The sequence below is a fragment of the Opisthorchis viverrini genome (assembly GCF_000715545.1).
Source record: "Opisthorchis viverrini unplaced genomic scaffold opera_v5_146, whole genome shotgun sequence".
In the NCBI taxonomy this organism is placed as follows: domain Eukaryota; kingdom Metazoa; phylum Platyhelminthes; class Trematoda; order Opisthorchiida; family Opisthorchiidae; genus Opisthorchis; species Opisthorchis viverrini.
In genome coordinates, this window is record NW_008751801.1 from 1,256,908 (window position 1) to 1,272,136 (window position 15,229).

The 15,229-nt window shown below is 46.3% G+C and overlaps 1 protein-coding gene across 1 annotated transcript; it reads right to left on the bottom strand.

Annotated features, from left to right (window-relative positions):
* Positions 1-1,271: 1,271 nt before the first annotated feature.
* T265_14120 (hypothetical protein) lies at positions 1,272-14,827 on the bottom strand (the record flags this gene model as incomplete). Its single annotated transcript, XM_009172111.1, has 14 exons — positions 1,272-1,631; positions 3,576-3,718; positions 5,063-5,158; positions 5,929-6,045; positions 7,312-7,557; positions 7,890-8,025; positions 8,551-8,632; positions 8,670-8,858; positions 12,797-12,897; positions 12,927-13,096; positions 13,927-14,029; positions 14,065-14,175; positions 14,215-14,522; positions 14,714-14,827. Coding segments are annotated over 14 exons (1,977 nt in total), but the record flags the coding sequence as incomplete, so codon positions are not given.
* Between the last annotated feature and the right edge of the window lie 402 nt (positions 14,828-15,229).

Below are 15,229 nucleotides of genomic sequence, written 5' to 3' on the forward strand. Positions count from 1 at the left end.
TTTCTTGACGAAACATACCATTCGTAAGGTTGCAGAAAACTGTTCGACATCGGTTTCGCCATTCTTGGGGTTTGACAGATTCGCTCAGTCTCCTAGTTTCCGTAAACCTTATACCCGTTGGCTGTCGAAGAGTCTTCAGCGACCCTACGAGCAGTGTTCGACCAAGATAATATACTGCGATATCTCTAATATCGTACTAACTGAAAAAATGCGTTCTTTGTGAAGCACATTCAGTTGAATGCCACAACCCAGAGATTCAGCTGACTCCCGTAAAAACCAAACTGGCGTGCGAAATGGGTCTACTTCGCGGGTTCCGTGTAATTTCGATTGAAGCAGAACATAAGGTTGACGAAAGCTACGGCCTGTGCTTATTTGATGAGTACCAAGAAGGACGAAACCAGTTTGGGGCTGCTGAAGAGTTTTCAGCCATCTTGAGTAGTTTCTTCGCAAAAACTAGTCCGGTTCATATATAAGTGTCAACTTACAACCGCCTTAGCTTTTCAACCATAGTAAAGGAAAACTAACACCAGCCACAACCAGAAGCAAACTAGTTTCTCAGGTCTAGACGAGTGCTTCCACTCAGCCACTCAGCCGATTGCTCTACTGTTTCAATTGAAGGTACTGAAACACGTAAATATGTTAGGGGAATCAGGCTTATCACAGTGAGTGGTCGAACATACCGACGTATATGATCGGCATCATGGCACGAAACTAACATGTGCAGCTGCGGAGCGACGGCCAACCGGCTTCATCGATAGCTAAGCACCTGGTAGCCACAGATTACTCGGTTGATTCTAGCTGTGTTCAAAGTAACCTTATAACGTCGGAAACGCCGTAAACTAGCTAGCAATAAGTCTGATGAACAAGTGGACGCCTGCCCAACGAATCAAGGACCAATAAACTCACCCGAGCTGTTATGCTCCGGAAGCAACATTACATACGCAGAGGTTGCTGAGACAGTGTGACTCTCTGCATTGGATTTGACATTTAATCGACTTTCCAAGTCTGTTTTAAGTCTACCTACCATAAATGAAAATTTTACGTGGCGAATGACTGACCAGCATGCGTCCCTGAGTTATCCCAAGAGCAGTTCCATGACTTGGATAGAAGCGGTAGCCCTGAACTGGACTTCATTTGGTTGGAGGAGATATTTATCCAATAACTGTTCATCTACGACAGCTCCAAAAACTGACTGTGTGGGTAGATAGTCATTGGACACTAACCAAATGTCTGTATTAGTCCGTAATATCTTTTCGAGTGAACATTGAGAAAACGCTCGAAACAACTTATATTTATTCAAAAATGTTAAACTGTATGGTATAGACTGGTACCGGGATATTGTCAATACAGAACCCGAGTAAATAAAACTAACAAGACGGCGGTGAATCAACGGTTTTGGTGTGGTACTTGTGAACACAATCAACTGTGAAGAAAAAATACAAAGCCGATGGCAGAGCTTGAAACTGGAGAGTAGGCAGACACACAGGCGGCGTTGGCGAGGACAATGCTAAGGCGCACTAGTCGAGATCTGAAAAAAATAATAGGTGAGTGCCCAAAGAAAGTGTATAGCTTACCTGGAGTAGACTGGTCGGGCATTGTGAAGTCCGCTCCCGTCCCGAAGGGCATTCCGCCTAAACAGTGGAAAGGAGGGTCAATCAGCTAGAATCAAGAACAGCTAACTCAAGCAATACAACGGAATTGTTAATAATAAACAATTTTCATAATAATCGTTCAGTTGTAACACCCTTTAGGTGCCTAGCTACCATACTACCCGAAAAAAAAACAAGGGCTGAGATATTGTCACATCACGAACCTTGTCAGTACGTTCGTGGCTTAGCCACTAAGCTATCTCGATCGCAACGGAACAGATTGTAGGCACAGGCTTGAAATGCTTATATGGACCTTAAGAACCGTACTACAGAATGAAACGGAGCATCATCTTTTCATGGAAGGGCTGGTTATATCAGCCCTTTGTGTCAGATGTTCAAGTGAATAGCACAGTAAACGGCAATCGGACGCCTTGCATGGGTGGCTACTAAACCACATGTTAGAAAGAGCTGTACAGCTGTCATTTCATCAGCGGAGACAAAAATATATTTTAATTGGGTAGGCACACGGAACATCAGTACCAAGTGCGGTACCATCTGCCATTAACCATCATCAACCTTGGAACGTTCGATAGATGTGCGTGGAACGTCTTACCTCCAGACCTTGTTCTCACAAGCCACATTAAGATAGGCTCCCTAGTAACGTCAGTAAACTTCAGCGAAACAATTAATCATTCCTCCAGACGATCAGAACAACGAACAGAATTCCGTGTCTGCGTCATCTTCGAATTCAACAGGGAATACAATCAACTGTCATTGGATTGTCTGAATTTCTTAATCCAGGTTCAATGAAGCTTGATGTCAACCCAAACATATATCACGTGAGTACTGAGTTTATAATGCTTTGGGGGCCATGTGAAGTCCGAAGATAGTTTAAACAAGCTGATCTAGGAAGAAAGCCATCCGGGGCAGTGACGCCATCAGCAGCACTACAACCTGAAAAGCTGGGTATGAAACAGCCAAGTGGACCACGGAAACGGACCCTGGGAGAAGCCTGTATCGAGGAAAGGACGGAAACGTCAACTATCTGAGCTGCTTATTGAAAAGCAATCTAGGATGTGACCCTTGCGGATAACGGAGTGAAAAGGTCGATGGCCCTCTAATATAGCTCTGATGAAGGTCGCTGTTGACCAAATTAAGCCCCCTTATAGACCAAAATGCTCTCCGTCCAGAGACACGTCCAGGTGGATGGCAGCTAACGCTATAGGGAGACATTCGCGTGTCGCTGATGTGACATCGACACCTTCAAATGGTTCCTGCAATAAAAGGCTGAGTGAAAACGGTACTTCGATGTGGTAAGTTTGTGGCGAAATGTGCAATCCGCGTGATATGTTCAACTTCCAGAATGCACTTTACCTGTCTGTACCCCAAATGCTGCTTCACAAACACAGTAGAGCGCAGTACGACGCGCTATTTTTAACAAGGGGGCCAGCTGTCCGACCTGCGGGCAACCAAACGCCCCCAAAGATCAAGATGACAACGAACCGGACGTCAATAAGGCACAGAAGAAAGCAGAACCTGTCAGTTAAAAAGATATTCTAAAAAAGCATCGTAGTCCGTCTGTCAAAAGAACGTCAGGTATACCAAGTTGTTGAACGTGATGACAAGAAAACTGCTTCGCCTTACCGGACATGGTAAACTTAAGGAAACAATTGTTGTGCACAAAATGAAACTGGAAACCGTAGTAGTCGACAGTGTTAGGTATCCTAAGATTCACAAACAAGTATTTTTATTGGCAAACGCTATGACAAGCACTGAATGCTGAGAAAAGTTATCAAAATCTGCCGAACCAATCAGCTAACAACTTCTGGGTCCTACAAACATCAAGTCTGTTCAACGGTCCTCAAATTCCTTCCGCAACCTCCCAGGCCATGCGTGTGTACAGACAAGCATCTGGGAAGTGTCCCGTAACTAATACCTCAAAAGCTTCACCGAATCTGCAGAACTAACTGCTATCAATAAAAAAACTCGCCTCCCAATCCGCCACCAAGCCCGCCGAATTTGTCTTGCATTTTCTCCAAAACCCTTTTGACTTTTGGATTGTCCTTGTATTTGTGCATCGCAGCTGGATTGGAAGATACTTCTCCAAAGGCTTTCATCACTTCGGGATCCTAGAAAGAAAAGGAAAAGAAACGAAAGCATGACCGATGAAAGGTAATCAACAGGTCTGATGGATCGCGTCGATTGAGGAACCGCATTCTTAACAGACTTATTTGGATACCAATCTCTTATACCTACTGCCTCAACAGTGGAAAGGGAGAGAGAACAGCCATAAATTAGGAGAGGAAGTAGCAGACGTGAATACTGTTACATTGAAGATGGCCTGTTCTTCTGTTAGAATAAACAGTTGTTTGCTAAGTTATGGAGTATCGGAAGTACCAGCGACCCCTTGGAAGTGTCGGGTCAGTGGTGTACACATCCAAGTCACAAATTAGGCAAGATGATGGTTTCCGACGTCACGGGGCTAGCAAGAAAGGGGCACTGATGCGTCAGTGTTTAGATATCACTCAAGTGTAACTCCCATCTAACAAACGACCAGAAACTAATCCGCGTGGTAAATGGTTCTCCGGAAGATGGAGAATATGAGCCAAGGAGAGTAAGCTGACACGGGTGACAGGTGCAGGATGAGCCGCTCTCCACCGAATTCAGCGTATATTGAAAGACCGCTCGTTCAGCAATATCGACAGCCTATCTGGAGTGGAAAAAAACAGACCAGTTTTTTGTAATTGCGTACACCATGGTTGTAAGTGGGCTGGTGTAGCTCCAAGACGACTAGCCCAAGACGAAGGGACGATTAAAATCCTCAGTCAGAGTCTTTAGCTCGAAAGGTTAATCACAAGGCAGCGGTAGTCCGTGTGAAACCACGACAGGAGCAACTTACCATACATCTTCCAAACCCCCACATGAAGTACCAGGAGACTGTGTTAGTCTGACCTCTACCTACTGACCAGCCTGATATAAGGCCCCGTGTTACATGTACACTCCCCAGTATGGCTCAATGGGTTATGGAGGTCTATGAACCGTCACATCCAATTTATTCACAAATAATAAAAAATAAACAATAGGTCGTAAACATTTAGTCGGTGCCTAGCTGCCATGCCACCCAAAGGAAGCACGAGGGAGGGGATACTACCAGGTTGCCCAAGCCTAGGCATGGGAAGTCGAGAGGCAGAGGTGGGGCTGAAACCACGGACTTTCCCGTCAGTAAATTCGTGCTCTAACCACTGGAGCCGTCTCTATTCATGACGAACAAAGACCAGAAGGCTAGTTTTAGAAACCATTAGGAATATTGAGTGGATGGTTCATCACTGTCAAATGAGTTCAAATCCCTGAAAGTTGGGTCGCATTACACAAGAGACGTACCCAACACACACATCTATGGCTAGCTGAGAACAACTCTTCTACGAGCGGAAGAATCTTATCAAAACTAAAAAGCGGCTGGCTGACTGACTGACCTGGATGGCTGCAATCAACTCCGGATCATTGAACAGTTGTGAGAAAGTGTCACCCATGTTGTCTGCACCACGAGACGCTCCATTAAAAGGGGATTCCTTGAACGAAAAAATAAACGACCAAAAAAGGAGCAGTGGTCAGCAAGACGAACAGAAGAATAGCAGAAAACCGGATAGGACATGATGAATGTGGTTGTCATGACAACATAAAGTAGTTCAGCGCGGAACAATTCACCTAAGTCGGCCAGCAACAATCTCGGTGCAACGAACCGTACAAAATTCATGTTGACACGAAAATTAGAGATAATAATCATTTGGTAAAACGGGATACGTAAAGCAGGCAGCACGTGCCAACCGATCGAACACGGATCTGTCATCTTTCGATTTTCACAATGGATCCGATTAACTAAACCAAACAATGTCACTGATAACGATGAAGGCCTAGCCGTCGTTCGAATACAGTTAACCATTGACTTACACCACATCCCTTCAATGATAGTAGCGGTTAGCGTCGTTGTAACTCATCTCAGAAAGGTCTTGGGGATTTGAATGAACTGATAAAAGCCTGAAGCTTCTAGGCATTGAATCGTTTTTTTCTCATTCTTGTGAAGGACAATCGATTGGAAGATTGAAACCTCGATTCTAGACATGTGTGAGTGCAGCAAGCGATTATGTGGGGGACATTAAGAAACTGTTCGTCACAGATAGGATTACATTTACGTGATCACATCACCACAACCGGGAATTCCAAAACAAACCAAATAGGGTATTCCGGATCAAAGAATGAATCCTGTAAATTATGATCAAATATATGAAAGCAGTATCAATGATTGGTAGAAAATACAAAGGAAATATGCACTGTGGTGTACCTGTTTCGCTCGTTCGCGACTTTCTTGCGCCTTGCGAATTCGCTCGCGGCGTTCCCGGTCTAGTCTCTCCTCCCGCTTGCGTTTGTATTTCATGTTGTGCTCATAGATCCGCTTATGCTGAAATCCGCAAGAAGAACAAGGTAAATGATAAGCAAGACAGAAAACACAAGCAAATTACTGACAAAACACAGCCAATCAGTTGGGTTATCCTGTTTCACGCTAATTCAGCAAAAATGCACAGATCGGTGGAACAAAGCAATAAACCAATGCTGCTGCGGCCGGTGTGAAAAAGTAGATTTATTCACTCTGCAGGTTATATGATCGAAAATCTATACTGACATGCTACCACTCAGATCTCGGGGGGGAAGAGAAGAGGAGGAACATGGAGCCTCAAAAACAGGGCACACTTCTAGGGTCCTATTTTGCGTATTTATATCGGTATAGCATTATCAATCCCTAGAACAGGTGCTACCAGTAGAACTAAGCAGGCTGGCACCTGCCGCAAGCGTGAAAATAATCAAGATAAGCGTTCAGCTGTAACATCATTTCGGTGCCTAGCTGCCATGCCACCCAAAGGAAGTACAAGGGCTGGGAGAATGCCAGGTTGCCCAAGCCCAGACAGACGAATTCGAGAGGTAGATGTCGGGTTGGAACCACGTACCTTCCGGTCAGCAAATTCTCGCTCTAACCACTGAGCAAAAGCCCACTTCCGATCACTCAGATGAAAATCTGATGTCACCGTCACTCTCAAGCATTTCCCGCCTAAATTGGACCACTTCATTGACACCAGAGACGACGTTAATGATCGAAAGTTAGTAAAAATGTCAGTCCATCGACACGTGATACTTAGACTCAAAACACTCGCATCTACCATAAAGTCTGAACATATAAGGACAGATGCCATGGTTATCATTATCATCAGCTGTAAGGAACAAGTACTTGTCATACACTGGTTATAGTTGCCACAGTTTTGTTCATCGATGCTTCGAGGACGTGGGGTAGATAGCTGCGCAGTGCAGGTGGGAGCTGATAAATTAGTGCTTAAATGCAGCACTGTCGGTGGACTGTCAAGTGGTGAAATGAAAAGGGAGCTATATATTAAAGGTAATAGCTTGGATGCACAAGCGCCATTGAGGGCGCGACTGGGCCATATCTGACAATGTCTCAAACCATTGATGTGGCCCGTCTTGAGGTCCCCATCCAGGAAGACGGCAATGACCAGCGCAGCTGAGTTTGCTGGTAACGGGTTTTATAGTTCGCTGCCAAGTCAAAGTTTGAACGTCTCTTGCTCTCTTTCACCCTTCACTTACACTTTGCAGGTGTAAAGCGCGTGCCGAACCTGGAGGCAGAATTATTTAGATTATTTAATATTGTTTGTATTACCACTGGGTCAGATCCAAGAAGAGCTATGTCGTCTGCGTACTCGACGTCTGTGAGCGGAGGCCCAGGGAGCACTTCGACCCCACAGGCATTAGAGGCCGTTAGTGAGTCTTCCATGATCGTATCAATGACGAATTTGAATAGGAAAGGTGAAAGAGGACAGTCCAGTCGAACACCACTGGATGTGGTGAACTCAGGAGAGAGTTTCCCGTAGACCTTTACACGGCCGCGGGAGTTGGCGTACAGCGCCTTAATGAGGGTCAAGAATTTATGGGGGACACCTTTGCTCCACAGACACTGTCATAGTGCCTGGTGGTCCATAGAGTCAAAGGCAGCTTTCAGATCAAGAAAAACAACCATTGTTGCTTGCTGGGAGCAGTGTCGCTGTTCTGGAATCTGTCGGAGGGTGAACCTGTGATCGATGCGTCTTCTTGCAGGACGAATCTGTCTCTCCCTGTGTTCACTCAACCTAGAGCGATAGAGCACCTTTGATGCCAAAGCTAACAGGCTGATGACACGGTGGTTTTCACACAGCGTCCGCGTACAGGGATGACTATCGACATGCCCCATTTTGCAGGTACCTTCCATCCGTTCCATATAGCACCAATAAGCTTTGTCAGATAGGTCACCAGGGATATTCCACCTTCTTTGAAGAGGGCCGGATACAGACTTTCCGGTGCTGGTGACTTCTCACGTTTGAGTAAGGATATTTTGTACCTGATTTCTTCTTCCGATGGACGATCAAGGATTACGCTCTATTCACCCGTATGCATTATCTCCACAGGCTGTATTGAAGGGGGCCAGCTGAAATGTTCTTCGAAGTGTTCGGCCCATCTTTCCAGTCGACGCTTTTGCGAGTGGATTAATGAGCCATCTTTTTCACTTATCGTTTTGTTGGCCGTTGCTTCCTTTGGACTAGTCGATCGTAGCAGTTGATATAGGGTACGACTGTTTCCCGTATCAAAGACCTTCATTTCCGGAGCTTTCGATATCCACCAGAGCTCTCGGTCTTTACCTAGACTCTTCACTATTTGGCGTCGAACTCGTTGCCTGCTGGTATAGCTTTCCTGGCATCAATCATGCATAACGATCTCGATGATATCCAGTGGTCTTGTGGTTGAATTGGATAAGTCGGACATACAGCACTGAACGTCACTAACATAGCTCCCTTCAAGTTTTGCCACGCCAGTGAATGGCCATGCTGCTTGCTGACTTGCGAGGACCTGAAGGGAAACGAACTACCAGGCATGCACCATGGCGTGATCGGAACCAAGTGGTGCCCCAAAAGAAACGGCAGTCTTGAATTGTGGCTCTCCACCGGTAGCTAACGGCCACGTGGTCTAATTGGGTCCACGACTGACTTGCACTTCGCCAGGCTACGCGATGCGAATGTTTATGTTGGAATTTCGTACTTGCCAGAAGCAGTTCATGATCAGCATACAACTGAAGGAGTCGATTTCCGTTGGCTGTGCCGCAAGCATCGACTCCGAATCGACCGCCCAAATGTGATTCCAAGGGGCTAAGACGACGTAATCGAGCATTCGAAGCGCCTGCAAGTATCACAATATCAGCGCTTTTTGCTTGACGAATGAGCCCGGAAAGCTCTCAATAGAAAGTATCCTTCTCCGCCTCAGAACTGCAGTCCGTTGTGGCATAAGCCGACACGACAAACAGGCACTGTTTTTTATGCCGCGAGGTATTGAGCTTGATTGAACTGGATAGCCGGACGGCGCAAAGACAACTGTTTCATGGGATCCAGCTCTGGGGTTGAGTTCAACTCCCACACCATATATTCCACGAGTCATCGCTTCTGGGTCACCGGATACAGGGGGGGGAGAAGTGTGAAAGAGCTGGGTTCATCATTGGCGTTCTGAGATGTATAACCACGCTCGGTTCTTGTTTCGGAGACATCCATTTTAAATGAGTATAAGGTTTCAGCAAGCATTGCCTGTTTGCCAATTTGACGTTGAAAGCTCCTGTATAGAAAGGATCTCATGGATTTAAACAATGTGACTTTGCTTATTGTTAGTAGGTAGCGAGGATCATAGGGCTCTTTGGTCAGATAACTGACAGTCAAATGGTTCAGCGACGTTTCTTTGTGTGATGGTGGGGGGTTGAAGAGAAACATTGGTGGACACCGAACTGCGCTTGGGCAAATAGTACTTCCCGGTTGCCCAGGCCGGGGAAGGGGGCTTGGTTGAGGTACCCCACCTTGAGCCTTTGAATCCAAAGTGTGACCCACAATGCAGCGGGCAGTAGGGTTTTCTTTGGGGAGCCTACCCGGAGCCGACGACTTGATAGTTTGACTTGCCCGGCTCAGGAGTTTGGCCTAACCCAAGGGTGCAGGAATTACTGTCTCATTCCTGATGCGGCTGCGCACAGCAGATGCCTTTTGAGCAGCACCCGACTCTTTGGTTTTAAAAGTACTTCGACCATATTGGATAGTGCACCGGCTGTCACGGTCAAGCGTTGGGCGATCGGAGTGTGAGGTTTTGGGGACCTACCTTTTCCAACCTATCCTTCCACGGGGGAAGGCAGCATCGTTGCTTCCATAAATATGGACATGCTGGTTCCCTGGGGGAAACATCTTACTGCCTACACCCCTGTCGCAGAGGACAGTACGACTTTAACCCCAGACCGCTTCGTAGCATGATTCCTCGTAGGACGGAGTCACGCTGCTCTTGGTCTGACTGCTCCACTTTGGCCTTCATGGCATGGTTGCAGCTTGTGGAACGAAGTTCCAGCGATGTAGCCCGCGGGATCATTACAACACTTAAGTCCGACAACCACGTCAAGGTGACAACTTTAGGTGGGAGCCATGGTTACCACCGTGATAGAAACCTCAGTCTTGACAATGGTGCCCCCCATTGTGCAGCCATGGAAAGTTTATTTTACAAAGCTCTACGGTGGAAAGATTGAAAAGGGACCCAGTGCTAACGTAATGTAAGGCAGTTGTTCTGAGTTACCTATATATATATGCGAACCAGGAAATCCCAGTACAGACTGGTAGAGCAAACGCGACTAAAATGTCTACCATCATCTCTTGCAGAATATCCAGTGAACGCGGACAAGTCCAAAGGGATTTTTAAAGCGCGGATCACATATACTGCGCCCAAGCTTTTTAAATCTCTCTAAATCTAAAGCTTTTTAAATCTCCTCTATGCCACCTCGAGGATGCTACTATTCGATGAGAGGTGGAGAACGTGCCTCTTAGATAGTGAACTGGCAAGTCACCGCATTTCACGGTTGAAGCACCCGGCGCACAACGAAACCCACATCCTCTATAGAAAACCCACATCCTCTAATTACAGTCATCCCCTCTTTATAAATTACATCGTTGCTTCGCCTTATTTTACATGACTGTGTTCATAATGGCTCACTCAATTTGCTACAACTCAATGAACTTTTTCTACATATTTTTAGTATCATATTTGTTCCTCCAAGCGAGTTGGCGAATCCATGTAACCACTATAAACAGCAATGGTGAAAAGAACTTCTGTGTTCCAAACACTTCTGTCAGACTCAGGTACATCCATCAGCGAAGACAGAAAAGTGAAAAAACAACTCGTTATCACCTAAGTGTTGTCATAGTCGCTCCTTTGCCTAAACCAATAGATTCTGATGACATTTCGTCTCACGGTGGATGGCGTCTCGGACCCACGTCATATTGATTTTTATCTGGGGTGAGATAGTTTTGATGGATTAATGTTTTATTCACCCCAATGACGAAACGGAAATTTCGGCATGGAAGCGATCCGAGCGACCTCTCCAAAAACCGTCCTACATCCATATGAGCATCATAGACATGAGCACAGTGCAGTCATGTTCACATACTTCAGCGACCGAATAGTTATCTCAAATGGAATGCCACTGATGTTTGACGGTCATCCGCCATCACCCACAGACTAGACCGCATCGTGGTTTACGACGGTTAGGGCCTCTCCGTAGCATGCTACGCTATAACGGTCCCCCAGTTGGTCGATGAGCAAAATTCTGAGCAACGCAGTCTCCAAAATCCACAGATCAAGAGTTGGGATATTTGTTCCTTAAAAGCTGGACTGCGGTGGACTTAGGCCGACCATTGTTACTTAGCTGCCAGACTTCAGCAAATGGCCTTAATCGTCCTATTGCTTGAATATGATCCCACTGGCAATATCCCGGTCAACGCAAAACCATGAATTTTACAATCACGAATAACCTCAAGCCACATTAACCGTCAGACAGCGCTGTCAGCTGAGTGGCCTTACTTAGGATACACCTCAAGGCAAGTTAAAGTGTGATAGTGACGGCGACTACTTTCTCATGCACGCATTCCTCCTCCTCACCCCAATTAGAGAGTCGTCTCTTTGTAGACCTGAATGATAAAAACGTTCGGCTAACTTCCACGCCCGCCCCCCGAAGGAAGCACGAGGGCTGGAACACAGCCAAGTTACTCAAGCCTATACAAGGAAAGTCGAAGTGCAGAGGTCAGGTTCGAACCACGGACCTTCCAGTCAATAAATTCGCGCTCTAACCACTGAGTAAGTGACCTCCCTGAGACAGGAGTTTCCATCATGATGATGATTCCGGCATCACATATAGCCACTGTGATCTCAGTGGCGGTCAATATCCTTCGAGTCCACTTGTAAAGCATTGACTAGTCTCTTGCATGTTGCCTTAACGTGAGGTTTACAAAGGTAGATAGACGGGCGAACGTTTCTTACGTCTACATGTGAAGTGTAATGGAAGCGCACGTTAAACGTTAAACGCACGTCAAACTCCGTATCCTCTAAATGAACACTCCGCAGTTTTATCCGGAAAAAACCCAGTGACAAGACTACTGACTCCTTCCAGTTGGGAAGCACTGTATATTAACGGTTGTCATTATTATAATCATCAGACAGCGATATCGACATTAACACTGATGCTTCACTGCGGTACTATCACAAAGTTTGTCCAGCTATATTTCAAGCCTCAAAATGGAAACAATAGAAAACAGTGCGTGAAGGAGGGGACCGAATGTTGACCTACCGCAAGCAGTCTGAGGTGCCTACTCTTCCAAGCGCTCAATCAGACAATCTAGGGAGACTTAAACCACGAACACTATTATCGTTTAGCCGCCATTTCTTGCAACGTCACCAGCCAAGCGCAAGAGGGGTTCATGGGTACCCAAATCTAGGTGGACCCCGCGCCAACACCCAAGCTCTGCTGCATGACCAGATAGTTGGATAGGGCAGATTTCCAGCATTATTTGCACCTTTCACTTATTCGGCCTTTCGGGTTCACCAAGCTTCTCGGATACTCAGTTTCACCTGGCGTCGGATTATGCGTCGGGTGCAGTGGTGACTGTGGCCAGAGGGATCTGTCACCGGGTCTCCAGCAAAGACATGGTCCTATCAGAGATCCAATTTTTGGATGAGGTTGGCTGGGTTGTACCGCAAACAGACGTTCCGGCTTTGAGTAGCGCTTTGGATAGTTTCCCAGGGGCCGTTTATGACCGTCAGCGTACCATCCGGTATGCGTTCGAGGTGCTGGTTCTGGTAATTTCGTTTGAATTCTGGGTCCGCTGACTTGTCATTGCTAAGCGAGGTGTGCGCGTTTTGAGTATACCTGAAAAGCGCTGTTCCGGAAATTCGTACTTCAAAAGAAACTGTCTGTGATCGGCACACACTTCAAGTAAGCGATCCCCGTTGTCTGCGCGTCGCGTGTCCAATCCAAGACAACCCAATCGGGCCTCAGTAGCGCTCAGCCAACCTACGTGGGCGTTCATATCACTAGCAACCACAACGATGTCTGAGCTTTTAGTCTGCTGTAGGACATCTAGAGAGTCATAGAAACTGTCCTTGGCAGATTCACAGCTACAGTCAGCTGGGAAGTAAGCAGACACAATAAACAAGGTGCGATGAACCTCACCTCCCATAGATTCTTTCACAGTTGTTGCCAAACGAACTGCACAGAGACGACTATCAAGGGGTATCCAGGCAGGCACAAACGCTTCCGTTCGGTCGCTGAATAAATACCCACCCCACCACATCCAGCTACAGTAGCCTCTTCAACATCAGAGGTGCACAGCCGGAACTTGGAAGAGAACGATGAAGCAGACAGTTCGATTACGCAAATTGCGCCCTGAAACTTTGCTTCTGACAGACAACATACATCAATGAAGAGAGAATCCAGAGAACAAGTAAGAGCCACTCGTCTCAATGCTTGCTTCGGTTTCGGACATTAACGGCAGCTGAGTAGACAGGCTGCCGCAGTTTGAAAACAGACTTCGAAGTGTTTTGGTTTGTTGTTGAGGTCAGACACACAAGCTGTAGTTGAACGTGATGCATGGAGAACAAAGTTGTCAGTCCTAGTGCTGGGATTTGTGGATTGTATTCAAAATGGGACGAGGTAGGGTGAAATTTTAAGTGAAATTTTAAGAGGCGTGAGCAGGAGCCTGTCTCGCTTACCCGCCCTGCTGTATGCAACAAGTAAGGCAAACCGACAGGTGACATCACGCAACGGACGGTGTGGCATGACAGTATTGCTGATTGTGTCAGAGTTGTACGTTAACAGGACCAATTGTATTAATGTGAGATTGAGTGTTATCCGAGTCCACAATCGGAAAGGCGAGATAAGTAATTCGAAGAAACGCACCTTTGGTTCCACATCCTTCATTGCTTCGTATGCATCTTCAGAGTAGTCCAACTTCAATGATGTTTGAAAATCGTTGAAAGCTTCCTCCCAATGACCAAGCATCCTGAAGTTTTATGTTTAGAAACCGGAGAAACTAACTTATGTGCGAATCCCCGCCACTTGTAGGGTGCAGCAGAATCAGGGTTGAGGTGCAGAGCCTTTTCACAATCCTTTAGGGCTGCACATGGTTTCTTCAGCTTGATAAAACAACTTAGATGCTCATATTGAAACAGACCAGTCTACACATACCTTGCTCTGCGAGCGTACAAGAGTGCAGAAGTCGGGTTGAGTTTGATTGCCTCTGTGAATAAAGCGACGGCAGCCTCCAAATCTCCTAAGAAAATTCGAGAAATTCGTAAAAAAAACGGAATCATACATACCGACATTTTCGCCTGAGCCTCTGATCGCTTATCATTAGCGGCATCAATCATCTCGTCCGTCACCTCAAGGCTGTCATCGCCCATTTCTTGCTCCGGATCATTGTCAGCAGCAACAATTTCCTCACCCGGAAACTCTAAAATACGGAACACAGGAAACAACTTAAGGGTAGCTTCAACCTGGAGCGGACGAGTGGAGAGCACAAGCGGTGACCATAGGTAAAAGTCACGATGGGGTTAACAAGTTTATAGGACAGTACAAATAAGGCAAATGACACGGAGTATAAGGTCTCTTGCCCCCGTGAGCTCCAGAATTTCGCCTGAGCCTCTGATCGCTTATCATTAGCGGCATCAATCATCTCGTCCGTCACCTCAAGGCTGTCATCGCCCATTTCTTGCTCCGGATCATTGTCAGCAGCAACAATTTCCTCACCCGGAAACTCTAAAATACGGAACACAGGAAACAACTTAAGGGTAGCTTCAACCTGGAGCGGACGAGTGGAGAGCACAAGCGGTGACCATAGGTAAAAGTCACGATGGGGTTAACAAGTTTATAGGACAGTACAAATAAGGCAAATGACACGGAGTATAAGGTCTCTTGCCCCCGTGAGCTCCAGAAATCACACGCAGCTGTGATTGCAGGAAAATAAACTTCCTTCTAGTATTTTACAGTATGGTTGCAGGGTAGCAAAAAGCAGTTACAGAATGCATTAGCAAAATACTTAGATAACCGCAGCTTTGCGGCTGACGACTGAACTTTCAGTGAACTTGTGCAAACGGCAAAACAATCCATAGCTGAAAATCTGCAACCTGCAACTAGGACTACCAAAAAAGTGAAATGGTGAAGGAAAAAAGTAATTCACAGGTAAAGGACCTGGCACAAAGCT